The sequence below is a fragment of the Carcharodon carcharias genome, chromosome 1 (genome assembly GCF_017639515.1).
Source record: "Carcharodon carcharias isolate sCarCar2 chromosome 1, sCarCar2.pri, whole genome shotgun sequence".
NCBI lineage: Eukaryota > Metazoa > Chordata > Chondrichthyes > Lamniformes > Lamnidae > Carcharodon > Carcharodon carcharias.
This window is the reverse complement of record NC_054467.1, coordinates 67,862,711-67,888,020: the sequence shown is the minus strand read 5'-3', so window position 1 is coordinate 67,888,020 and position 25,310 is coordinate 67,862,711. Positions and strand designations below refer to the sequence as shown.

Sequence of the window (25,310 nt, the reverse complement as noted above, 5' to 3'; positions counted from 1 at the left end):
ATCAAATAGGGGGGACAGGGGAGTGGGAATGAGAATGTTTTAAGAGTGTTTCGTGGAAATAACATGTACAGTTAAGTGATGAGATAATCCTAGGTGTTAGTGCCAAGCTCCCAACCAGAGTCAACATACGGGCTTGATTTTCAATATGATGTAATCCAGACGTGTTGCATGACATTTTCAGGTGACCATTTAGTTTCTAATGCCTGTGAGCAGCACTTCTATCATGTGCTTGTATGTTTCCTGCAGGCTGTTGAAGCCCAGATCCGAAGCTTTGGTCAAACTCCTTCTCAACTTTTAATAGAGCCACATCCTCCCAGAAGCTCTGCCATGCAAGTGGTAAGTATATTGTGTCCTGATAACCGGACATGTCCAGTTTCAACTTAGTTCTGGTTCTAAATGTGGTGGTTGGTATTGAGTACTCTGAAGAAACATCCAACTGTCTTCATAGTTATACATCTTCATAGCTAAACTCACTTGTGCTGTTTTGCTCTTGTATGCCTGTGTAACTATTATAATCTATCAATAGGAACTCTAATGCATTCTGTTGCTGTACCAGTTATTCAATTAAGATGTGTGTTGACTGAAACCTTTTCTGTATCTACAAGGAGCCTGCAATTTATAGTCACTGGAATGTTAGATACTTTAGATGCTGAATAATGTCGTTAAGCTACATGGATGTTAGAAATCATCCAACATTCCTGGAACTTATCTGAAAAGTATTGTAAATGATTTTAAAAGTATACTGTTGCTCCTAATGCTTGACGTGTGAGGATAAATATACTGCATAGTGTAACACTAAATCATACAAAGCCCACTGAAAAATCCCAGGTTTGATCTCTTCTGTATATGTTAGTAAAGCACAGTAGGGCCAATGTTGTCCTCATGTTGGGATGGTGAAAATTGGCTCCTGACCACTATCCAGTGACCCCTGCTGGAATGCTGTGGAAGGATGGACTAAGGCTTGATTCTGGTGGCCTCGAGGTTGCATACACTACCACTACTCTCCCTCAGGCTCACACGCAAGGACAGGCACTTGAATAAGGTGCTAATGGGCACTTGCACGATAGTGTAAGACAACAGCTTCAAAGGAGGAAGAGTATGGGGACAAGTGTGGAAAGCAGTGCATTTTGAAAAATTAGATACAAAGATCAGTTTAAATTCAGTTTTGACGTGGTATAGCACATGTTTTTTAGACTTGGCACGCTCTCAGGGCCAGGTACCAGGGGCTTTTTGCTTCTATCCACATTAGACTTGATGCCAAACATGATTTTGTTTAAAAGCAAAAAACTGCGGATGCTGCAAATCCAAAACAAAAATAAAAATACCTGGAAAATCTCAGCAGGTCTGACAGCATCTGTGGAGAGGAACACAGTTAACGTTTCGACTCTGCATGACTCTTCAACAGAACTAAGGAAAAATAGAAGAGAGGTGAAATATAAGCTGGTTTAAGGCGGGGGGATGGTGGGACAAGTAGAACTGGATAGAGGGCCAGTGATAGGTGGAGTTTGCCAAAAGATTTCATCGACAAAAGGACAAAGAGGTGTTGATTTTGTTTACATTTATTTGGAAGTATGGATAACATAAGAATCACCATATTAATGTTTTATCCTTAATAATTCCTGCCTAAGCAGTCTTACTTGTTTTATGAAAGGGGAGGCTGGATGGCAAAGTGCTTTTGTTTATTAGCCCTCTGTGCCATGCAAGCAGTTGGATACACTCCCAAAACCCAATGTAACAAGTTTCTAATGTCACCCAGGCTGCCTGAGGTCAGGTAAAAGTTTCAAAACACAAATCACTCTTGGTTGCTCTTTCACATGTAATAATGCAAAACAGAAAAGTATGGCAGAAAAACACCAAAAACTATCCAACCTATCAGTTTGGTGGAGAAAAGGGAACAAAGTATGTTGTATTTGTTGCTGGAATGGAGATAAAAGATTTTACCAAAATATCTAAGGATGGAGTGCTTTTCTCTTTTCAAAGTTATGGTTTCCCTTTTTTGTTTAAGTCACCTAATAAAATTTCATTTAGTTTCACCAAGCAAATTAGCTTTCAAAATGAGGCACAGATTTTAGAAAATAAGGTTGTGTCGTGCTGTGCAAAGTGCATCAGTGGTAATTTATACCAGGTGTGGTAATTAGTAGACAAACGTACAATGCATATTTGTTTGCCGAGGTTTCTGTTAGCCTATCCCCAAGTGCTTTCAGGGAATCAGATAGTTGGATTTAATTGAGGCTACATCAGATGAGGCATTACTGACACCTTTAATTGAATGAGTGTCTGGGGAGGATTAACTCATAATATTGATTGGCTTTTAGCCACTCTCACAGAAGGGTGTCACTGAAGCTTATTATCCACCTTATTATTTTTGCACCTTCCTTTATGCTCCAAAAATCGAATTGCTGGTTTAACAATGCAAGTATGGGTTGTGATGATTCTTCCTTTACTTTGTCTCCTGACGACATCCAGTTGAATCCAGTTTTCTGTTTATGTCTTTAGAGTGGCTGTTTTCTAGTTTAATTTTTTTTTATAAAGTTGAGTAATTTGCCTACATAAGTCATTAATTGTATGAGGGGTGTTTTGTGATGTTTCAACATGATGAATGCAAGTATTTTTATGTATTTCTATTTTTTTTTGAAGTCATAGTCCATTCATCTGCGCTGATGCCTTGAATTTATGCTCAGTTTCTTCTCTGTCTGAAATGCTCAGGATTTTTTTCTCCCATGGCACAAATCTTTTTCTTTTTATCTGTTAGTTTGTTGTTTACAATGTGTGTGAAAACTACTTGTATATTGAACATTTTGGAAGTTTGATGTTTCTGCTTCTATATGTTTTAAAAAAAAACAACTCAGTTCTCTGCTCTGAATAAGGCCTCTTTATTTAAAATAATTAAAGCTTTTTTCTCATGAGAGCAATTAATGATTTAATGATTGCATAAGACTTGTAAGACTTGTATCCCCTTTCGCTGTAGATGCACCTATGCTCCGTTTGCTGCTGCTAACCTATTTCTTCCTATTTGTCATTCTTCCTCTTTTGCTTTCTCCTCTTTCCCATCACCTTTTTTGTTTTTATTTGTATTTGATTTGGGGTTTTGCCACTGAACAGTATCTCCTCCTGCAGACTCCTCTGATGTTCACAGACCAGATGCAGCAGGATGTCATCATGGTACTTAAGTTCCCATCCAACTCCCCAGTCACCCATGTTGCTGCCAACACTCAGCTGGGCCTGGCTGTCCCAGCCATTATTACAGTAACTGCTAGCAGGCTGTTTGCTGTGAACAAGTGGCATAATGTTACCGGTGAGTATAGAGATGTTGGTGACAACACCTAGATTTACCATTCAGTCTTTGTCTGCAGAATTATTGTTCTGTGCATGTTGACATGTTAACAGACAGCTGTATTCTAACATCAGTAATGATTAAACTGAAACATTTTGTTAACATTTCAATGTCCTAATGTTTGATTGGAAATGATAGTATCAGAATAATGCAATTTTTTTATTTCACTGTAAAATATAATTGAATTAGTTTAGAATAAGTTACATGTTTAAATTTTTTGAGCAGCATAATATGTTCTTCACAGTGATAACAAAAAACCAATGAGCAGTAAAACTGGGAACCAGATGAGGTTTGCTCCTCAAAAACAAGCTGAGCTGAATAAGAAAATGATTTTATCAGGAGATCTAAAGAATTTTAATCCCCCAAAGAATATTTTGAAAAGGTGCAATCTAGCATTTCTTTGAGTAATAGAATCTTCATCATAATATAGTGAAGAATGAAATATCAAAATCCCAAAAGCCAATATGTCCACTAAAAAACAGTTCTGAAGCACATAAGGAGCAATATAAAAATGGCGTTTTTTTCACAGTGTAGCATGTGTAACATCTAATTTACTTATTTATCTACAATTTTAGGCCTTCATGGAGCAATGCAGGAACAGCCATACCAGCTGCCAGTTGAAATCGATCCTCTGATAGGTGTGTCAGCTTTCCTTTCTGCAATTCATTACATCCTGTATAGTGGGCTGAAGTGAAGATCACTGTTGTTTTTCACTCATGGTGGTTGGGAATGGAATTTTCTTGATAAACCATTTGCATGCAAATTGGAATGCAATGAGCTGTGGATTCGCTGGTATTTCATCAACTCTCCCTCGTTGGTTTGCCTAATTTGTACAGGGATAGAACCAGTGTCAGTGAAAATTAATATGGATGCTGTAATAATGTGCGATTGAGAATGTGCATGAAGTACTGTCAGGATAATATTGGATCTTTTCATCACTCAGACTTGTTGATGAGTGTGAATGAGCTGGGTTATGATAAATTGGTGCCCTCGTAATGTGGTGGCTGCATTGCAGAGGAAATTTTCATAATAACAGTAGAGTTCTTTATTGCATTGGGTGGTGAAAAATATTGAACTGAAGCCAAGATTTCATCATTAAGGAGATCAGATCTTGGTTTTATGATCCTGCTGTTCAGAAGCCTAAATTACAGTAGTATTACATTTCCAAACACAAGGTATACAGTATATTTCTCTTGCTGCTGTTAGAATACTAATGCTATTTTGTTTTTTACTTTTAGCTAATAACACTGGAATGCACAGAAGGCAAATTACTGACCTCTTGGATCAAAGCATTCAGGTCAATTCCCAGTGCTTCGTGATCACTGCCGATAACCGCTTCATCCTGGTCTGTGGCTTCTGGGATAAGAGTTTCCGTGTCTACTCCACCGACACAGGTAATTGCCATTTTCCTCTACACATTCACTGATCCAGACATGGGCTAAGGGTAATCACAGGGGTCAGGGTCAGGGTCAGGAGCTATTTTTTTTTTCTTTTTTGGTATAACACCATCTGTTCTTTTTCCCTTTAAAGAAAGCCAGTGTCTCTTTTCCCAATTTAACCCCTTCAAACAACCCATTGTACGAATTCAAAAATTCATTCCATTTAGTCTAGAATCTACATAAAATATACTGTAAGTAAAGATTTAATAATCACTGTTTTCATCTGCCTATCATTTGAATTAATTTTAAATTTTCCAAGATCATCACCTGGCTATGCTAATGCACTAAGTACTCCGTAAATGATGCTCGAAATGCAAGTCTATGGTTGTCAAGATTGTTATTCCCAAATCTTTGCATTATTATTTTCCTATGAAAAGTTTAATCCTTCACAGAGCACTTGTTTAAAGGTTGCAGCTTCCTCTCATAAATTTGTAATATAGGGGGAATAATCCTGTAAAGAAATGTGCACAATTTCTTCTCCAAGTGAATGTCCAGTAGATTGTACGGTAGGTATGCTTTAAAAATTCAGCCCAGGTGGACACATGGAAATGAGGTGACAATTCCTAGGCCCTTTTCATTTCGGTCCATGTAGGGTAGAGCTAGAAGTCCTAACTACTGGTTCAATGCAGGGCTTTAAATCTGCTTTGTAGCTCTTTTAGTAATTTTTTTGCAGAATGAGGGTTAAAATTTCATGTTTGTTTTTCTTAAGTGATGATGGAAAGGGTGATGACAATATTAAAATGATGAAATACATGCACTGTGGCTTGAAGATGGTGCATCTTTTAATGAATTAGTTTGAGGAATTAAGTTGCTCCCTTCTTACAGTTATGTTACCAGCCATAGCATTTGTCCTTAATTTGCAAAAAAATTCAATGTTAACAGTTGCTTTTACAGAAACAGATTTGTTCCTAACAGTTTGTTTTAATGTGCCCAGCTGTCCACTTTTTAATTCTAGGTGTGCAGTATATATTGTTGGGACATCTGAATGTCCATTCAGCATGTAATGAATAGGCTATCGACTGCTGTCAATCTCAGATAATTTCTTGGCCTAAATAGGTTAAATCACCCCTTCAAAGATTGGGGCTGTGGAACATTATCAGAGCTATTAAAACAATCTTCTCACCACAGCTTCCAACCTCATAGTCTCCCAACCCTGCACAGCCCACTTCTACCTCTTTCCCAAAATCCACGAACAAGACTGTCTTGATGGACTTATCATGTCAGCTTTTCCTGCCCCACGGAACTCATTTCTTCCTATCATGGGCCCCAGTTATGTCTGAATTTTGTGGGCTATGTGGAACATTCCTTGTTCCAGCCCTATACAGACCCCCTCCCACAACTCTTCATTTGGTATATCAATGTATCGGTGCCGCTTCATGCTTGCATCTGGACCTGGAAAAATTTATTGATTTTGCTTCCAATTTCCACCATTCTCTCACCTTCACATGGTCCATCTCTGACACTTCCCTTCCCTCCTTGACCTCTCTGTCTCCATTTCTGGTGGTAGACTGTCTACCAATATTCATTACAAGCCCACCGACTCCCACAGCTACCTTGACTACTGCTCCTCACACCCTGCTTCCTGTGAGGACCCCATCCCATTCTCTTAGTTCCCCTGCCTCTGATGCATCTGTTCTAATGATGCTACCTTCCAAAACGGTGCTTCTGACATGTCTTCCTTTTTCCTTAACCGAGGGGGTTCCCCCCACTGTGGTTGACAGGGCCCTCAGCCGTGTCCAACCCAACTCCCGTGCCTCTGCCCTCCCAGAACCATGATAGACTCCCCCTTATCCTCACTTTTCACCCCACCAGCCTCTGCGTTGAAAGGATCATCCTGCACCATTTCTGCCAACTCCAGCATGATGCTACCACCAAACACATCTCCCCCACCCCCGTCAGTATTTTGTGGGGACTGTTCCCTCTGTGACACCTTTTTCAAGTGAAGCAGTGTTTCACTTGCATCACCTTCAATTTGGTCTACTTTATTCGCTGCTTCCAATGCGGTCTCCTCTATATTGGGAGACTAAACGCAGACTGGGTGATCACTTTGCGGAACACCTTCACTCAGTCCGCAAGCATGACCCAGACCTTCCTGTCGCTTGCCATTTAAACTCACCATCTTGTTCTCATGCCCCACATGTATGTCCTTGACCTGCTGCAATGTTCCAGTGAAGCCCAACACAAACTGGAGGAACAGCACCTCATCTTCTGATCAGGCACTTTACAACCTTCTGGACTTAACATTGAGTTTAACAACTTCAGGCCATGAACTCTGTCCTCCATCTTTACCCCATTTTCCCCAACCCGCGCGCGCACACACGCACACACATGGTCAACTGTCACCTGTTTCAATGTTTTGCTTTCACAGAGTGCTGACCCTTGTTCTGCCGTTAACACATTTTGCTTTCTTACCTTTATGCCACTATCAGTGCCTTCTTTAGTCTTCAACACTACCATTAACACTCCTTTTGCCTTGTATCCATGACATCTTTGTCAAATTTCTCCTTGTCCTCCACCCATCCCTGTTTTTTTTTTGCTCCACCCCCTTAGACAGTATAAAATCCATCACATGCCTACCTCTCTTTAGCTCTGAAGAAGATTTAATTCTGTTTCTCTCTCCACAAATACTGTCAGACCTGCTGAGTTTTTCCAGCATTTTTTGTTTTTATTTCAGATTTCCAGCATCCGCATTATTTTGCTTTTAGATTATTATTGAAACAATGGCCTGGAGTTTACCATCATAATGACAATGAAAATTACAGCAGTAAAACTGACAGCAACTTTTGGAATTCACAAATGCACAGTTAAATGCAGAAATCTGGAAGTTGCTGTCAGAGATGCCCTGCTGCTCCAGAGGGTGCACTCTTCATAGATACAATCAGCACCAAATCAGTGGTTTCATGTCAACTTCAAATTTTTACTAGTGTTGCTGTAAAAACATCTGGAAAAAGTTGAGCCTTATTGAATGAATTTTTAACAGCATAATAAGTCATGAGGGCTAAATTTCTGGACTTCACCAAGATTGGGAACAGAGGTGGATGGGTCCCAGAATTACCAATGCTGGCCAGTGCACTGGTTTCCCAATCCTGTTCCTGTTGTTGGCCATTTTTGCTGAAGTGGGTTTGAGGCCAGCAGGGCTACCCACCCCCTACAAGGCAGGCAGCCAATTAGACTTATAAAGAGTCTTGTTAAGGGCATTTAAAGGACGCCAAATTGGATTTTCCAGTCAGCCTCCAGTTTCCCACTGTGATGAGGGCAGTCTAAATGCCTGGAGGTGGGCAATTAGCAGCAGTCCAATGAGCCAGCACTCCAGCAGGTCCATCTTACCTGCTTGGGACGCTTGGCCTAAATAGCCAAGTGGTTATGGTACTGGGCTTGTAACCCCAAGATCAAGAGTTCAAATCTCACAATGGCAAACTATGAAACAATGTAATGACTGATACATTGATAGATTTCACTCATTTAGGCTTGGCCTAAATAGCCAAGTGGTTATGGTACTGGGTTTGTAACCCCAAGATCAAGAGTTCAAATCTCACAATGGCAAACTATGAAACAATGTAACTTCATCTGAAACAGATGGAAACGGGTTTGTACTCGAAAGAGTTACCTGCTTGGGTGCAGCTGCAGCCAAAGGTCACTGTCTAGAAGGAACCCTCACTCTCCTCCTCCTCCATCTCCAGAGTGGGCTTTGAATCACTTTTTATTAAAGCTTTAAAAGAGGTTGGTGACAGGGCACCTCCATGTTGAAGCACCTTCTCAGCTATTTACCCCCTAGCACAGCCTGCTTCTTCTCTCAAGTTGGAAAGCCTCTGTTTGGCCCTCCAGCTTTGAGAGCCCATCTGCCACCATAGTTGGACAGGAAACCTGTGTTCATGCCAATTAAGGGGACACTTCCATGAAAATCCTAAAGAGCGACTGCTTTGCACTCAGGTACATTTTCGGGACCCTTAAACCGTCCTAACTCCTGATTCCTGCCCCCAAGACATAATCTAGCCTTGAATTACTATGGACCAGCCTCTCTGGAGGTGAAAAACTAATTTTAAAAGTGATATTGATAGATTTTTATTAGCCAAATACATTGGGAGTGTCTCCCTCTATCCCATAATTTAAAAAATCCATACGTTTTCTTATGTCCCAATCTCTATTTCGCTCTCCGTAAAATGATTCAAAAGTGAATAATAATCAGTAATTTTTACTTCCCGTTTTGCTGTATGTGAGAATTCTTTAATCTTATTGGCATAAGTGCCGTAGGTTAAGTGAATGGGCAAAGATCTGGCAAATGGGGTATAATGTAGGCAAATCTGAAATCGTTCATTTTGGTAGGAAGAATAAAAAGGAAGCTTATTATCTAAAGAGATAATGATGAGAGATTGCAGAGCTCAGGCCCAGTCCTAGTGCATGAATCACACAAGGTTAGTATGCAGGTACAGCAGGTAATTCGGAAAGCTAATAGAATGTTAGAATGTTATCGTTTATTGTGAGGGGAATTGGTTATAAAAGTAGGGAGGTTATGCTTCAGTTATACAGGGCACCACATCTGGAGTATTGTGTACCATACTGGTGGTCTCATTTAAAGAAAGATGTAAATGTGTTAGAAGCAGTTCAGAAGAAGTTTTTACTAAACTAATACTAGGAATGGGCAGGTTGCCTAATGAGGAAAGACTGGACAGGTTAGGCTTGTATTCACTGGAATTTAGAAGAGTAAGAGACGACTTAATTGAAACATATAAGATCCAGAGGGATCTTGACAGGGCGGATGTGGAGAAGATGTTTCCTCTTGTGGGAGAATCTAGAACTAGGGGTACTGCTTACAAATAAGGGGTTGCTCATTTTATGACAGTGATGAGAAATTGTTTCCCTGAGGTTGAGAGTCTTTGAAACTGTCTTCCTCAAAATGCATTGGAAGCAGAGTCTTTGAATATTTTTAAGGCAGAGCTAGATGGATTCTTGATTAACAAGGGGGTGAAAGATTATCAGGGTAGGCAAGAATGTGGGTTTGAGGTTACAATCAGGTCATCCATTACCTGATGGAATGGCAGAGCAGGCTCAAGGGGCCAAGTGGCCTACTCCTGCTCCTAATTCATTTGTTCGTCTGCTCAACCTGCTCAATGACTGTTTACTGTTCCTGTATGCTTGAGATCTCTTTTAGATGGTGCCTGAATTAAATTAGTGTCATAACAGGGGAAATTAATGCTATGGAGTCTGTTCAGTCTTTGTGGGGCAGTTATCTTCAAGGTTGGCTATGAGGCACATCCCTTCAGATTGAAAAGTAGAAACAGGAGTAGACCATTTAGCCCCTCAAGTTTGTTCTGCCATTCACTGAGATCCTGGCTAATCTGCGACCTAGCTCCATATGCCTGCCTATATTCCTTAATATCTTCGGCTAACAAAAATCTATCAATCTCAGTTTTGGAATTAACAATTAATCTAGCATCATCCAAACTTCTACCACCCTTTGTGAGAAGTGTTTCCTAATTTTACTCCTGAAAGACCTGACTCTAATTTTTAGCCTGTGGCCCCTATCCCAAACTCCTGTTCCTTTAATATCTTGAAAACTTTGATCCTTCACCACTGACTGCAAAATCTGAGCCAAAATGATGCTGAAAATAATATATGCTGTTTTAATGCTGGTGGCTCTACATAGCGGAGATGTACCCTGTTTGTGTTTGTTTGTCAATTTACAAATATACGAATTAAGAGCAGGAGTAGGCCATTCTACCCCTCAAGCTTACAATTTGATGCCATAATGTCCCCGTAACAGATAAAAAGTAAGGAACAATCTAATCTCTATGCATTCTATGCAACATTTTTGAGTAAGTTTGAGAATCCGAACACTGCTTGTTTCATTCATATAAACAAGATATTTGTTGCAATCCAGTGGCTGAAATACCAAAGACATCAAATTATGTTTATTTTCCCCAGGTAAGTTTTTTTTCTTTTGTTGGCTTAACCTTTTGTCTAAAAGGTGGTGTTATTAATTATCTCATCAATAGTTTCAGGGAAAAACCTTTTATTTTGTCAGTGATCTGCTGGTAAGAAAGTGGAAAAAAAATAGACCCACTTCAATAAAACAACACGCAGGCTTTCAGCCAATTAGGTGTGTCAATTAACTGATAAAAGTTTGCTTTAAAATCCATGCTGTTTTATGATAGAGCATATGCAGGAAATGAATTGACCTGATTTTGGATTAGTTAGAAACTTTAGAAATTAAATGCGAATTGAGTGACAACCTAAACATGCTAGCACTCTGCTGAAGAAAGTGAGGTTAAGAACCAACTGTTTGGAGAACATAGTGTTAGCTCTGACTTCAATTTTCTTATTTTACATCTTGTTTTGTGACCACAACTTCCAAATACTAGTTGCATATAGGTACTTTAATTAAGAAACTTCTTAAATTTTGAGCATGAAATTTGGATCTGTGTTGTCACTGGATGTAGTGCTATAGAGGCCAGTCACCCTCCTGAGGATGCCTGCTTTGTTGCCAGCTACTTGTGGCATGGCCCGCACAGCGGAGCACATATCTTAAGAAGGGTGCTCGCACAGGTGTCCCCTGTGGGTGCTGGAAACAGCAAAACTGGCAATGTCATGACAACGCACAGCCCTACCAGCTGATGTGCAACCATTTTCCAAATTTGGACCACACAGGACCATTGAAAGAATTTTCACGTTACTCAACAAAGATTAAGTTTCAGCTGCAAGCTAGGCCCTGCATCAATGATATTTAAGGAGCCCGTCAACAAATTGCAGGAGAGGTGCTTTTGACTTGCATATGGTTTGGCTGATTTTGTAAAGTACTATGCTGTGTTTTTGAGGAGGTGGTGTCTATAGTTATGGACGGCAGAGGAATACCTCACTCACGTATGTGGAATGTGTTGGCAGTGCCTAGGATCTGCAACGTGTCCAGGAAATGGAGCAGAGGATGTAGAGAGGGGAAACTCAACAAGGTGGAGGAGGGCTCTTCACAGAATACCCTATCCACCAACGGCTTTCGAGAGCACTACTTTTACTCACACCTGACCCAGTGCAGTGCATAGTGTGACTCATTTTCAGCAAAGAGGCAACAAACAACATGCACTAACTCTGCTCCAGTTGGCTCTACACACTACCTTCAGCCTCCTAGAGTAACCAGATGATGGCTGCCTGGGGACAAGGGCTGTCCACTCCGTACATGGCTGATGAGCACCCCTTCCCTGCCATTCAGAGCATCATCGAGCAGTCAGATGGCCTGTTGAAGCAATGGTTCTGCTGCCTTGATCAAAGAGGGGCAGCACTGCAGTACATGCCAGAATGGGTCTCAAAGTTTGTGGTGGCCTGCTGCATCCTCCACAAACAGACCATTTTGAGAGCACAGCCATTACCTCCAGAGATCTGGAGGCCTACTTGAGAAGAGGAGAAATAGGAAGAAACACGCTTGACGCCTCTTACTCTTGCAGGCTGTGAGAGAGCGGATAATTAGGCTCTGATTTCAGTGATACAACTGTGCAATACCAACATGGACCCACCATTGCCCACTGTTACATTCAACGGAGGCACCCCATCACAATCTTCCCTTCGACCCTATCCAACAATAAAAGTCACCGACAAAACCTTTCAAAAGAAAACTTAACAGCTTTGCCAAAAACACATCCATTTATATAAGCCAAAATGAACTGTTTACTTTTGTGCATTCCCTTACTTCCCTTACTTTTGTGAAGACTGGCCCTGTCCTAGAGAAATTACATTCTAGTGGCTGTAGCGTGGCTGTGGAAGGCCACTGACTTCCACTGCAAATGGCCTTGCAAGGTACCTCCAGCACTTCTGGGCCTCGAGGACTCTGCTTTGGGTTTCACCACCTAGGCCTGGGTGGCAGCCTACATGCCCCTTTATGCACTGAGATCCGTAGTCTGAGCCAGCAAGGCAGCTAACATGGATTTCATCACCTCTTTCTAAGCTTCCATGGAAGTGCTGAGATGTTGGGTGGCTTCTGCCTGTGCTTCAATGGAAACTGAGATAGTGGCTGCCAGATGTCGTAATGTGGCTGGTTCTACCAGTGCAGTTATGGAGCTGGCCTCCACTTCCATGATGGAAAGGATGGTCTCCAAGTTCAGTGCAATGCCTTCTGCTATGTTGGAGCTGGACTCCAGTGACAGACGGCCTGCCAATGCATAAATCATTGTTACCGTTGACGAGCACTGCACAGGTAGCTGCCCACAGCACTGCCACCCCTTGAGGAGTCAAGATTGTCAGGGTAGCACTGCTCAAAGGGATGCAACACAAACAAATTTCTCCTCCTAAGAACTTCATCTGCAAGTAATTTTTCATTTTTTTACTATGCGACATAAAAATATACAAGCTACTGTATCTACCTGTTTTCTGAAAATCTAATGCCAATATTCTCCTACTGTTAATGGCAAAATATATATTATTCTTCAATAATTTGCACCCTTGATATCCAAGACATTACACGCAGTAAGTCAAAATATATGGGGCAGAATTTTCCATGCCCGTTGGTGGCGGGCGTGTTTGGCGGTATTTCACAATGTCGTGAAACCTGTTAGCAATTTGTCTGTCTCTGCTTTTCTATCTTTTTCTTGTTTCCTGTTGGGTGGGAGATGATGAGATAGGTAAAGCAGATGCTGAGGGCTACAAGCTGCATTTTCTGAAGGTGCAGGGAAATTGCAACATGCAACTGTTGGCTCACTTCTCAGCACCTGTCCTGGTCATTAGATCAATCCCCTCTCCAAACCAACCCATCTCCCCCCCCACAACTCTCTACCTCGCCTCAATGATTCCCATTGTATGCCATACCCATTTTTGCCCCAATGCACACTTTTTCTTCCTGCTACCTTCTCACTTCTATCGCCTCTCCTAATCATTCCCCTTTATACTGTCTACAAACACATCCCACTCTCCTCCTCACTCTATTTTGGCCCCTGGTTTAGCCTAACCCTACTTTGACTCCCTGCTGATCATCTGTTAATGACTGTCATGGGTTGGTAGACAGAAGCCTGCTTCCCCTCTCCATCTATCCTAGCTTGGTCTTGTCTTTGACTCACTAACGCTATTTATACCTTCTCCACCTTGGTCTCCCCTCAACTCCCCTTTGTATCTCTATTCTACTATTCCTAGACCCTACACCATGACCACTCCTCTTATGTTCTAACACGCTAGTGAGTACAGAAATAGGCAGATAAAGCAGATGAATGCGTGATTGGAGAAATGATGCACAAGGGTGGGCTTTAGATTCCTCTGACATAGGGATTGGTTTTGTGGGAGGTTAGATCTACAGAGGCCAGATGGGAATCATCTTAATAGAGGCAGGGCCAATGCCCTTACAGGACAATTTGGTCCTGCTGTTGGGGGCGGTTTAAATTAACCTGACAGGACATGGGAACCAGGATGTAGCATTAGAAAGGAGAAACAATCTACAGAAGAATTAATGGGGACAGATAGCATGAGAGTAAGAAATATTAAGATATTAGGTAGGGTGGGACCAAGAGAGAATGCACTAAGCTCCAAATTAGCTTAACAGTGCATGTACATAAACACACAAAGCATGGTAAATCAGATTGGTGAACTCCAGGCACAAATAGTCACATGGAAATATAATAATGTGACGATAACTGAGACCTGTGTCTCAAAATGACTGTACTAGGCACTAAATATTCTTGAGTACAAGGTGCTCACAAAAATTAGGGAATGAATGAAAGGGGGAGTGGCGGTATTATTGATTAAAGAGAAAATTACTGTGCAGGAAAGAGCAGATATCCTGGAGAAGCCTGGGACAGAATTTATTTGGTTAAGTGTAAAGAAATGATATATTAGGTGTATTCCATAGGCTACCAACTAGTGGGAGACAGAGGAGCAAATTTGCAGGGGAATTACAGAGAGGTGCAAAAACTAATGAATAGTGATAATGGAGGATTTAAATTATCCTCATATTGACCAAGATAGCAATAGTGTAAAGGACAGAGGGGAAAGAGTTTCAAAAGTGTGTTCAGGAAAATGTTCTTAATCAGTACAATTCTGATCCAACAAGGAAGGAGGCATTGCTGGATTTGGATCTGGGGAATGAGTTGGTCAAGTGGATCAAGTGTTAGTAGGGAAACACTTGGGGAACAGTGATTAAAGTATCATAAGGTTTAGCTAGGCTGTGGAAAGGAGGGGAATTTGCATGTGGTGGCAGTGGTAGTGTTCCATGTATCTGCTGCCCTTGTTCTTCTAGGTGATTGACGTTGTGAATTTGGAAAGTGTTGGCGAAGGAGGTTTGGCAAATTGCTGCTGTGTATCTTGTAGATGGTACAAACTGTGCATCAGTGGGAGAGGGAGTGAATGTTTAAGGTGGTGGATAGCATACTGATCAAGTGAGCTGCTTTGTACTACATGGTGTTGAGCTTCTTGAGAGTTGTTGGAGCTGCACTCATCTAGAGTGGAGAGTATTCCATCACACTCCTGACCTGTGCCTTGTAGATCATGGATAGGCTTTGGTTAGGTGAGGTACTCGTTGCAAAATTCCCAATCTCTGACTTGCTTTTGTAGCCACAGTATTTATATGGCTAGTCCAATTAGATTTCAAATTAAAGGTGCAGGATTTAGCAATGGTAATGTTGTTGAAAGTCAAGAGGAGCTAGTTAGAATCTCTCTTGTTGGTGTTAGTCCTTGCCTGGTACATGTTGGCACAAATGCTATTAGCCACTTATCAGCCCTAACCTGAATATTGTTCAGATCGTGCTGTTTGCAGGCACAGACTGGACCGGAGATTGTAGCATAGTGATAATGTTATTGGACTGGTCATCCAGAGGCCCGGACTGATGCACCGGAGGCATGAATTCAAATCCCACCATGGCAGCTGGTGGAATTTAAACTCAATAATTAAATTTGAAATAAAAAGGTAGTCTCGGTAATGGTGACCATCAGACGAATGGATGCTGCCTTGCAGCAATGATCTGGGCTGAGATTATTGGCCTCTAACAACTACAACTGCCTTCCTTTAGTGCCAGCTTTGACTTCAGCTACTGAAGGGGTTCCCCCGATCACTATTGACTTCAGTTTTACTTCGATTCCTTGGTGCCACACACTATTAAATGCTGCCTTGATGTCCAGGATAGGCATTGTCACTTTACTTCTGGAATTCAGCTCTTGTGTCCATGTTTGGACCAAAGTTTTGATGGAACACAAACTGAGCATCCTTGAGCTATTGTCACTTGATAGCACTGTTGATGGCTCCTTCCATTACTGATGAGTGGGTGTCAGCTGACAGGGTGACAATTGGCAAGCTCAGATTTGCTTGGCATTTTTGTGACAGAACGTGCTGGACAATTTCCACATTGTTGGTCAGATGGCAGTGTTGTGGCTGTGCTGGAACAATTTAGCTTAGGACACAGCTGGTTCTGAAGCACATGTCTACAGCACTACAGAAGGGATGTTGTTGAAGACCATAACCTTTGCTGTGACCAGTTTCAGCTGTTTCTCATTTTGTTTTCTAAATGAAAACAAAGAAACTGCAGGTGCTGTTAATCATTTGTGTCAGTAAACAGTTCAGGATAGAAAAGGAGCTATTGTTAATATTTTGACCATGATCTTCTGTGAAATAAAGCTTTGAGAATTTAATCTCCAGTTTGTTTCAAAGTCTTTTGAATAAGTCAGCGAATCTCTCAAATTCTAACATAATGGGAGGAGGTACAGTGTGCTTAATCTCAGATGCATGCTGAGAAATTCTATAAGGTGCACATGTTCAGCATGCACAGATGTAGTTAATAACTGCAGCAGTCCTGGGAGCAATATCCAGTCAAAACTCAGGCTTTTGAGACTTTGGTTGAAGCCTTGAAGTTAAAACTTAGAGGAAGATATTAAAGAAAACAAAAGAGAAACTGAATCATATAATTGAGAAACATTGCTTTTAAAATATTTTGTTTAAAACTTTATCTTGAACATGAGAATTTGCAGTTACTGAGGGGAAAAAATAGGAATCATTTACTTTCAAAAAAACATTTGAGTGATAGTCCGTTCATCATGTGTTTAATTGTTATTGTTGGTGGATTCTCCAGGCTGGTTATGGTTATTTTCATGAATCCTCAGAAGTTTTTCCATGGTAGTCACATTCTTTATTTTTGATTTGTGAATTCCTTACCTCTTCAGTTCTAATATGCTATAATTTTATTTTGAGTCAATTCAAAAAAGCGTGGATGGCAAAAGCATGATTTAAAGATGTATAGCAGTATGAATTGAGGCAACTCTAGTATGAAATGTATACAAAAATGATTTTAACATATTGCTAGAATATCTCCCATGTTGTTACTCTCAGATTCAAAGGATTTAAGGACAGGAGTAGATTGACAAAATCACTGATAATGCACTAAAGGGCAACATTTCATGGGCTGAAGGTGTGCAATTTTCTGATATGCACTGCTGGGATTGGGTCTCTGAGTCTAGAGTTTTTTTGAGAAGAGCCTCTAGACCTTGGATAATTGGGAAGGTTAAAGGTGTTCAAAAACACTGGAGTAGGAGGCAACGGTAATGTGGGAGTAAGTCCTGTTTCCTGGGATCATTAGGAAAGGGGTTTTAGAATCTGGGAACATTGGGATTTGAGGCTTTCAAGATCAGAGAGCATTCAGGCAGTTCTAGAATCAGGCTGCTGCCTCGAAATTTGTGAGCACGAGAAGGTGTTCTGCAACCTGGCAATGTGGAAATAAACTAGTGTGGGTTGTTGGAGACCACTGGGATAAAGAGGGGCATTTTACAACATTCAGGCTCAAACCTGGCACTGCACTATTGAGAATTGCTTGTTCCACCTTGTAGGGGCAGGAGGGTAGGGGAGTGGTGGAGGGCTGTGGGGTTGATCCAGCAGACTTGTGAAGGAAAGAAACCCAGGAGAATGAAATCTTAATGGCCTTTGGCCTTTTTTTGAAACATCAAGTCCAAACCCTCCACTGCATTCCTGCCCTTCTTCCTCTCTGACCTCCCTCTTCTATCCTGGGAGTCCCTTACTGCTTTCTCCATTGTCAGCTGGTTTCCACTTTTATATTCCTGCTTGAAAGCATTTAAGGATATCTGATTCAGCAATGAGAGGGCTGGGGGTGCGTAGTTTCTCGTTCTGCATGTGCCAGGTGCATGTCAGGAAATTGTGACCCCAGCCTGTGAAATTTGAGAATTTTCCAACTGATAAATTTAAACAAACAAAAATTAGATTTGTAAAATGGTCAAAAGTTCACTGATATGCACTTTCCAAGTTTTTATGTTAATAAAGTTCAAAAATAGTTGAGAAGAATGTTTTAACTTTTTTTATTAATAGAAATAAAGAGGCAAGCAACTCAACAATGAGTCCATTCTTGATAACAATAAATCTCTGCTTTCTTTCCTGTCAACAAAGAGATGACAGCTGAATTAATCACAGTTAATAATTCATAATAGAATGTAGCATATGTAAATAATTAACTGTTAAGTATAAACATTGGACCAAATCTTCCGTGGAGTGGCAATCACCATCAGATTGTCACTCCACCCCTATTTTCCTACCTCAGGGTGGAGCTCCACTTTTCTCGCCCAGATTTCCACCCAGGCTTGCTGGGAAATGTGGAGTGTAGCTGCTCCTGTGGCCTTGAGTGTAGTGTAGCCACTTCGACAAGCTAGGAGAGGAGGTAAGTGTGTAAGCCTAGTGGGTGGGGTGGTAAGGTGGATTGGGTGGTTGGGTGTTTGGCAGGTTGTCGGGAGTGGAAGGGTAGTAGAGGGGTGGGGAGGATGGTTGGGGGGTTAGTCGGGGGGGGTGTTGCGGTTTGTGGGATAGCCGGTGTGGTGAAGGTTTAGTTGGGGGAAACAGGAGGGTAGTCGGAGTGGTGGGGGGGTTAGTCAGGGGCTTCGGGAGGATAGTTGGGGGGACGGGGGCAGGTTGGTCTAGTGTGGGGTCGGGGGAGTCAGCGTTATAGTTACCCAGCAGTTAGAACTGGTTTTAATCCTTCCAACTTTTTCCAGGTAACTATTCTGCTAAGTAAATTGGAACCATCTGAAGTCTCCAACTTTAAATCAGAGTTCGGAGGGTTCCAGATGCAGGGTAGAAGCTGAAACTTCCCAGGCAATTCCCACGAAGTCCTTATGTGGGAATTTCAGAGAGGTCCTCCAGTGCATCTTCCGGGGCACCTCTAGGGTACGACCCTCTGGGGATTGGAAGATCTGAGCTATTGTACAAAATGAGTGGCTCGTTGGTAACATTGCTCATAGGCAGGTAACACTGAGTCAGACTTGGGTCATGCAAATTCAGACCTTGTGCATGTGCAAAACTCAGGGAATATTGAGATAGGCAGGTTATAGAAAATGTAGAAATTGCAGGAAGGGGACAGATCTTAAGCCCTAGGCATGTAATAAAAAGTAGACTTTAACAAAGCATATTCAACAGAAATGATCAATTTTAAGGATAACTTAGATTTTTGTGAATTATTTCAGTTGTAATTTTTTATCAGTGGTATTAATGCTACTTTAGGTTTACATATGGTTACTGTCTGCAGGAAACAGCATATCTAATAAAAGAATTTGGAAAATTATGTGATTAACTCAGTTCTGGGCAACTTATTGGTTCATGACTGGTAGCTAAGATTGGTTTTCTGCTGATTACTGGTTCTTCTTTAATGGTTTGTGCTGCTTTTTACTGTGTTTGATTAGTTGGATATTTGATTTGTAATTTATCTGAAAATGGATTATTTGAACCACATCCTGCATTAGCGGTGTGATTCCCTGAGTTGTGGCACAATTAAGACCACACTTACAAGTGACCCCCTTAAAACATATGCTACTACAGATGCGCACTAAAGGAGCTTTTTCATTATGGAAATAAGGCTAATCAAAAGATTGATTACAGATGCAGTTAGCAGTTTGTTAGTTTGGGATTTGCATGTATGCACTCATGGGTATACCCAACCATAATCCCTATCACCAGACATTTGTCTCTGTAGAAATCTTTAAGTCAACACATTTACATTTAATCGGTATACATGTAGCCAACTCAAAAGGAAACAAAGATGAGATTTATTTATATAAATTTGAAAAATGACACTGAAGATAATATGGAAAGCATAGTTGAAAATGTGTTTAACTTTAGACTTTTTAATGCAATTACTTACATTTTCTAAATCATTTCATTGCCACCATTAATTTAAATGTTTTTCAAGGCCAATTCCCTAATTGCTTACTGGGTGACTGGTATGAAACAATTTCAATTCTTGGACAGTTCTAAATGAGCTCTTTTCAGCTAGAGTAGCATTCTGGGATTACAAGACAAGTGAGGAGGGGTAGAAATGCCTTCTCTTGACTCAACTACCTATATCCTGTCACATGCCCATTCATACATCACCCTGTGACCCCCTTGCTGATTTGCACTGGCTTCCTATTTCCCAACAGATTCTCCTCCTAATCTACAGATTGCTCAAGTCCAGTATATCCTCCTGCATGCATTGGTTCTCTGACTCTGATTTCCTATGCATCCGTTCGCTTCACCTTCAATAGTGGTGCCTTCAGCCACCTTGATCTACTCTATGGGATTCTCTCCTCAAATGCCTTCACACTTCTACCTTTCTTTCCACCAATCTCTTTGACTAAGCTTTCAGTCAACGCTTCTAACCCACCCAACCCATTCCACTCCATTCCTTTTACTAAAGTGGGTGTTATCAATGCAACGATGCCTAGTCAGAAGGCTCCAAAAATGATACCTCTTCTCTTATAGGCTCCTCCCCAATGTTCTCCTTTTCTTTTCTAAAGGCGTTAATCCATTCCATAATGATGAGCAACCATCGAGTGACATCTGACTGCTAAAAGTGAATAGTGGACTGCTCCTTTTCCCCTCTGTGAAAATAGGAGAAGTTTTTCTGCATTCGTGACTTATATTAAAATCCTTGTTGTTCAAATCAGCCAAGGTCCTTGTTTATGAGTTTTATCCAGCTGTGACTCCTGGAAGATGTATTCGCTGAGATATTGGACAATTGGATTGCTCCATTACGCTGCCACTATTCTCTTTTAGCGGTCAGATGTCACTCGATGGTTGCTCATCATTATGGAATGGATTAACGCCTTTAGAAAAGAAAAGGAGAACATTGGGGGGAGCCTATAAGAGAAGAGATATCATGTTTGGAGCCTTCTGACTAGGCATCGTTGCATTGATAACACCCACTTTAGTAAAAGGAAGTTGAGTGGAATGAGTTTCCAAAGATAATGTAGGCTGTAAGAGCAAACTGAACCACCACCAGATTCATGAAGTCTGCACCATCTGGTAGATAATAAAACTTTGCACATTGTTTACTCCACCTTGTGTCAAAATGATCTCCTGGGTGAGGTGAAAAACCAAAAACAAAACCTGCAGCTAATTCAGGAAGGAACTAAGGAAATTTCTCTCCAACTTCTTAAATCAGTTGCCTTTGAGAGGTACCCCTGTGGAGTAGAAACATGCCTGGAATCTCCTAATCCCAAGTGCATGACACTGCACTTAACCACATTAAATGACATCTGCCATATTCACATAATTTATCTGTGTTGGCCTACAATCCATCAATTTATTCTAAATGACTAAACTCAGTGCGCATTTGTGTATTATCTATTAATTCATTAATAGTTCTGTATAGGCCCTCATTAAGATCATAAATTAAATTGGTGAACAGCAACAACCCAAAACAAAGCCCTATAAGACTCTGCTTATTTTTAGGCCACAATCATATTCACTTCCATTAATAACAAAGCTCTACAAAGATCATCTCAACCAGCTACCTATCCAATATAATAACTGCTCTATAATTCCATGAGATATAAATTGTTTCTAGTAACTGTATATATAGATATATATATATATATATATATTACTTAATCAAATAGTTTTTGGACGTCAAGGTATATAACATCCTTATCCACTATTCTGGTTATTTCCTCAATTAACTCAATTTTCTGAAAGCAATGTTGGCTATGCAGAATTCTTCAAGTAATCATATATTATTGTTGGGAAATAGACATAGTTTAAGTAAGTTATATTTGTATTTGTGGGTATTAGAAATGGGTTTTAGCTTTAAAGTTTAAGTTTGTGTTAAGAAAAGGTTAATTTGAGTTTTAGTTTTACTTTAAAAGGTGCCTGCATTTCTAATGAGAGCTTTATGACTATTGGGGAAGTTAAGCAAACATAGAGTAGGAAAAACTGAACTGTTGCCTAGCAACAGGGGTCCTGAGTGGCAGGCCCCTCCCACAGACATGCACACAGAAGAAACTAGAAACAGCAGTTTGATTTGGAAGCTGTTTGAGTTCAGTTAGTTTTGAAGACAACTGCCAGGCAGAAGCAACCTAGAAGGAGCAGATAGACAGTCCCAAGATACAGTTGGTTTGAAAACAGCTGCCAGGAGAGACTGGACACTGGCAGAGGGAACTACAGAGAGACTATATTTTCCAAAAGGTCCCAAAGCCAAAGGAGTGAGACAGAACTAGGAGAAAGTCTCAAGAACTCATTAAAGGAAGGAAAAGGTCCTGTTCTGTGGAAGTGAAAGTAAGGAGCAAAGAGAAAGGCTTCAAGCTTAAAGAGACAAAGGCTTGTTAGAAGCCAGAAGGTCCAAAGAGACAACCGAGGTCTGTAACTCTTTGCTATGGGCATGTGAAGCAGTGGTGTACTGTTAAGGCTGAGTCGGTGAGAGAGAGTGCATGGAAGAAAGCTTGAGTGCATGTGATGACCCAGGGGAGAGGAACATCAGAAGGAAATTTCGAAACCCTGGAGGTGAACCCTTGTGTAAGGCGTCTTGAGGAAAAGTGCTTGTTTGGGAGAAAATTCCAAAGTGAGTCCTTGGAGAGTTGAGATTAGAAACCCTCGTCTGAAAGAGGGAGTTCAGTAAGACCGGTTGGCTCACGGTGTGACAAATGTCTGGGGGGAGTTGATGAGAGATCCATAGCATCTGGTTGAGGTGGCATCTGTCGCATGGTTTCAGAGTGTGGTGTGTCTGACCACAGGTCGCCTAATGGTTTACATGGAATGTGTACTTACTGTGGACATTAGAGCATAAGATAGCTTTTGTAACTTGTGTTATTCTTACAAATCTGTATATATCTGTAAAGGTATAGTTGTGGATGAAGAAGTGTTGTAATATGGTTCATCTTTTCTTGTTTGATAAATGTTTATGCTCTTATTAAAAGTTCATTAGATGACATTGATGATTCAATTTAGTAGCTCTCCATGTATCTAAACAAATAAATAAAAGTTAGGTTCTATCAAGTTGGGTTCCACCCTGGGATCAGACTTGTCCAGTGGTAACCTCAGCTGGGGATCGTAATACAATATCCTATATTATGGTTTGTAGCAGCCTCCCTACTTCCAAAGTTGAAGACAGAGGCCTGATTTTCTTGGGTTCCATTTGTCTGAAATAATGACACTGTGTAAGCCACCCTCCAATTCCAAGGGAATTAGCCCAGATGTCAATAAGCTATTGAGTAAATGAACCAATGGCTTACATATTGTCCAAATTCTCCTCACAAAGAGAATACTGTGCAATTTTTCAAATGCACTTTCGATCCAATTAGCCAACTATTAGCCAACACTATTATCCAGCCAGGTTCCAGAGATACCTCATTGTAAATTCTTAATGGATGACATTTCTGTCTTACCCAATCTTTACTATTTCATTGTTTTTCCTTTTTTTCTATTGGTGAACATATTCTTACCAGTTTAAATTCTGGGTCCTTGTTCTCCACAAATTTCTGGTCACTAGAAGAGTTGATATGAAGTATAGTGTTATAGTGCAGTTCAGAGCTGAATGCCTAAGGAATAGTTCCCCAGCCTTGTCCTATTTTTAGAAAGTTACTATCCATAAAAATTTTGCTGATGTAATACAAATGAACAAAATAGTTGAGGAAGATGATGCCATTTCAGACAATGGCGAAATGAAAAGTTAGTTATTTGCAGCAAGTACTTAATGTCCTTCCCACTATGTGTATGTTTGTCAAATTTGTAGCCAACTCCTTCCAACACCGTTCTCTTGTGTGTTAAGGAGTTACTTACTGAGTTATTTTGATAGAAAATGTCTGAAGAATAAATTCATACAGTGAAGTAGTTCACATTATTATCTATACTTTAGGAAAAATAGATGCATGACTTCAGGCAAAAAAAAAAATGGGGAATCATGGTTGAAAGTACGTGCAACAAATTTGTGATTGGAAATAGATAGCAGGTTATTCGGCAATCAAAAATTTTAGTATCTTCACCATTAGGTCCATCCCCCTCCCTAGCTAATGTCTTAAGACTGAAACAAAGTGTTCGACCCAAAGTTAAGCTTCCAACCCCATATTTCCTCCATTACAAAGACTGCTTATTTTGAACTCCGTATCTCCTGCTTGTGCTCCTGCTTCAGCCTTCTGCCACCAAAATCCTCACCAATGCTTTTGTCACCTCCAGATCTGACTGTTCCAATGTTCTCCTGGCATACCTCCCATCTTTCACCCTCCACAAACTTCAACCCATCCAAAACTCTGCTTCCCATATATCCCGGATCATGTCCCTCCTATTCTCGCACTTATACTTGTTGAGCTATGTTGGCTTCTGGTCCACCCAATGCCTCAGATTTAAAATTATCATGCTTGTCTTTTCATGGCCTTGCACCACCCATCCCTCACCCCCCCCAACCATCTCTGAAACCTCCCCCAGTCCTATATCCCCACCCTCCGAACTCTGGATTTCTGACTTTGGTCTTTATGCACCCTCCTTCCCTACCTTCCCTTCCTTCCACCACTGCCATTCAGGGCTCACATTCTGCAATACTTTCCTTAAACCTTTCTCTTCCTGTCCTCCTTTTATGGCACCCTTTATAACTGCCCCATTTGACTAAGCTTTTGATAGCCCCTCCTAACATACCCTTTGTCTTAACATTGATTTTGGCCTGATTATGCCTCTGTGAAAACCCTGAGGACTTTTTGTACTTCATGGTGTTAAATAAGTGCAAGTTATTGTTGCTGATGTACAATTACAGAAGCTCTTATGTTCCTGGTATAAATCCAAAGATCTGACTGAAGTGATAGCGGCTGTTCCAGTGCTGCTTCAATCTGACAATCTATTAATAGTCATAATCTTGCAAGTGGCTGCCCCATCCTTTTGGTATTATGATAAACAGATAAAGCTCACAGTGGCCTATTTTTGAATCTGCCAGTATGGGTGGCTTTGCACTGTAATAAGTTTAGAAGCAAGAATGAGATTTTCTTGGCAGTTTGCCATACAGGGCCACAGTATTCCATCATTTTTGATGCTTTGATGAGCCTATTCTTAACCATATCATCAAGTGAAGGCTAGTTACTTCCTCAAAGGAAGTGAAAAGTGGAAAGAAAGAAAGACATTCATTTACATAGTGCCTTTCATGATTACAGGACATCCAAAAATGCTTTACTGCCAATTAAGTACTTTTGAAGTGTAAACACTGTTAATGTAGATGTGGCAACCAATTTGCACACAGCAAACTCCCACAAACAGCAATGTGATTAATTGCAAGATGATCTGTTTTTGAGATGTTGATCGAGTGATAAATATTGGCTAGGGCCACGGGGATAACTCCCCTCTTCAAAAAAGT

General features: G+C 40.8%; 1 protein-coding gene and 1 long non-coding RNA gene across 3 annotated transcripts in view; one reads left to right on the top strand and one right to left on the bottom strand.

Moving 5' to 3' along the window:
- Positions 1–25,310, top strand: part of lrba (LPS responsive beige-like anchor protein) — a 917,803-nt gene that overhangs the window by 825,982 nt on the left and 66,511 nt on the right. For both annotated transcript variants that reach the window (XM_041200623.1, XM_041200530.1), the window contains exons 48-51: positions 247–336; positions 3,118–3,295; positions 3,910–3,972; positions 4,573–4,728. In XM_041200623.1, coding sequence (XP_041056557.1) covers positions 247–336; positions 3,118–3,295; positions 3,910–3,972; positions 4,573–4,728 — 487 coding nt within the window. The remainder of the gene's footprint in view (positions 1–246; positions 337–3,117; positions 3,296–3,909; positions 3,973–4,572; positions 4,729–25,310) is intronic.
- The window catches only part of LOC121284924, a 47,615-nt gene continuing 25,594 nt past the window's right edge, over positions 3,290–25,310 (bottom strand). Inside the window, exons 2-3 of the long non-coding RNA XR_005944581.1 lie at positions 4,611–4,772; positions 3,290–4,157 (exon numbers count right to left, since the gene is read on the bottom strand). This is a non-coding gene — a long non-coding RNA (uncharacterized LOC121284924). The remainder of the gene's footprint in view (positions 4,158–4,610; positions 4,773–25,310) is intronic.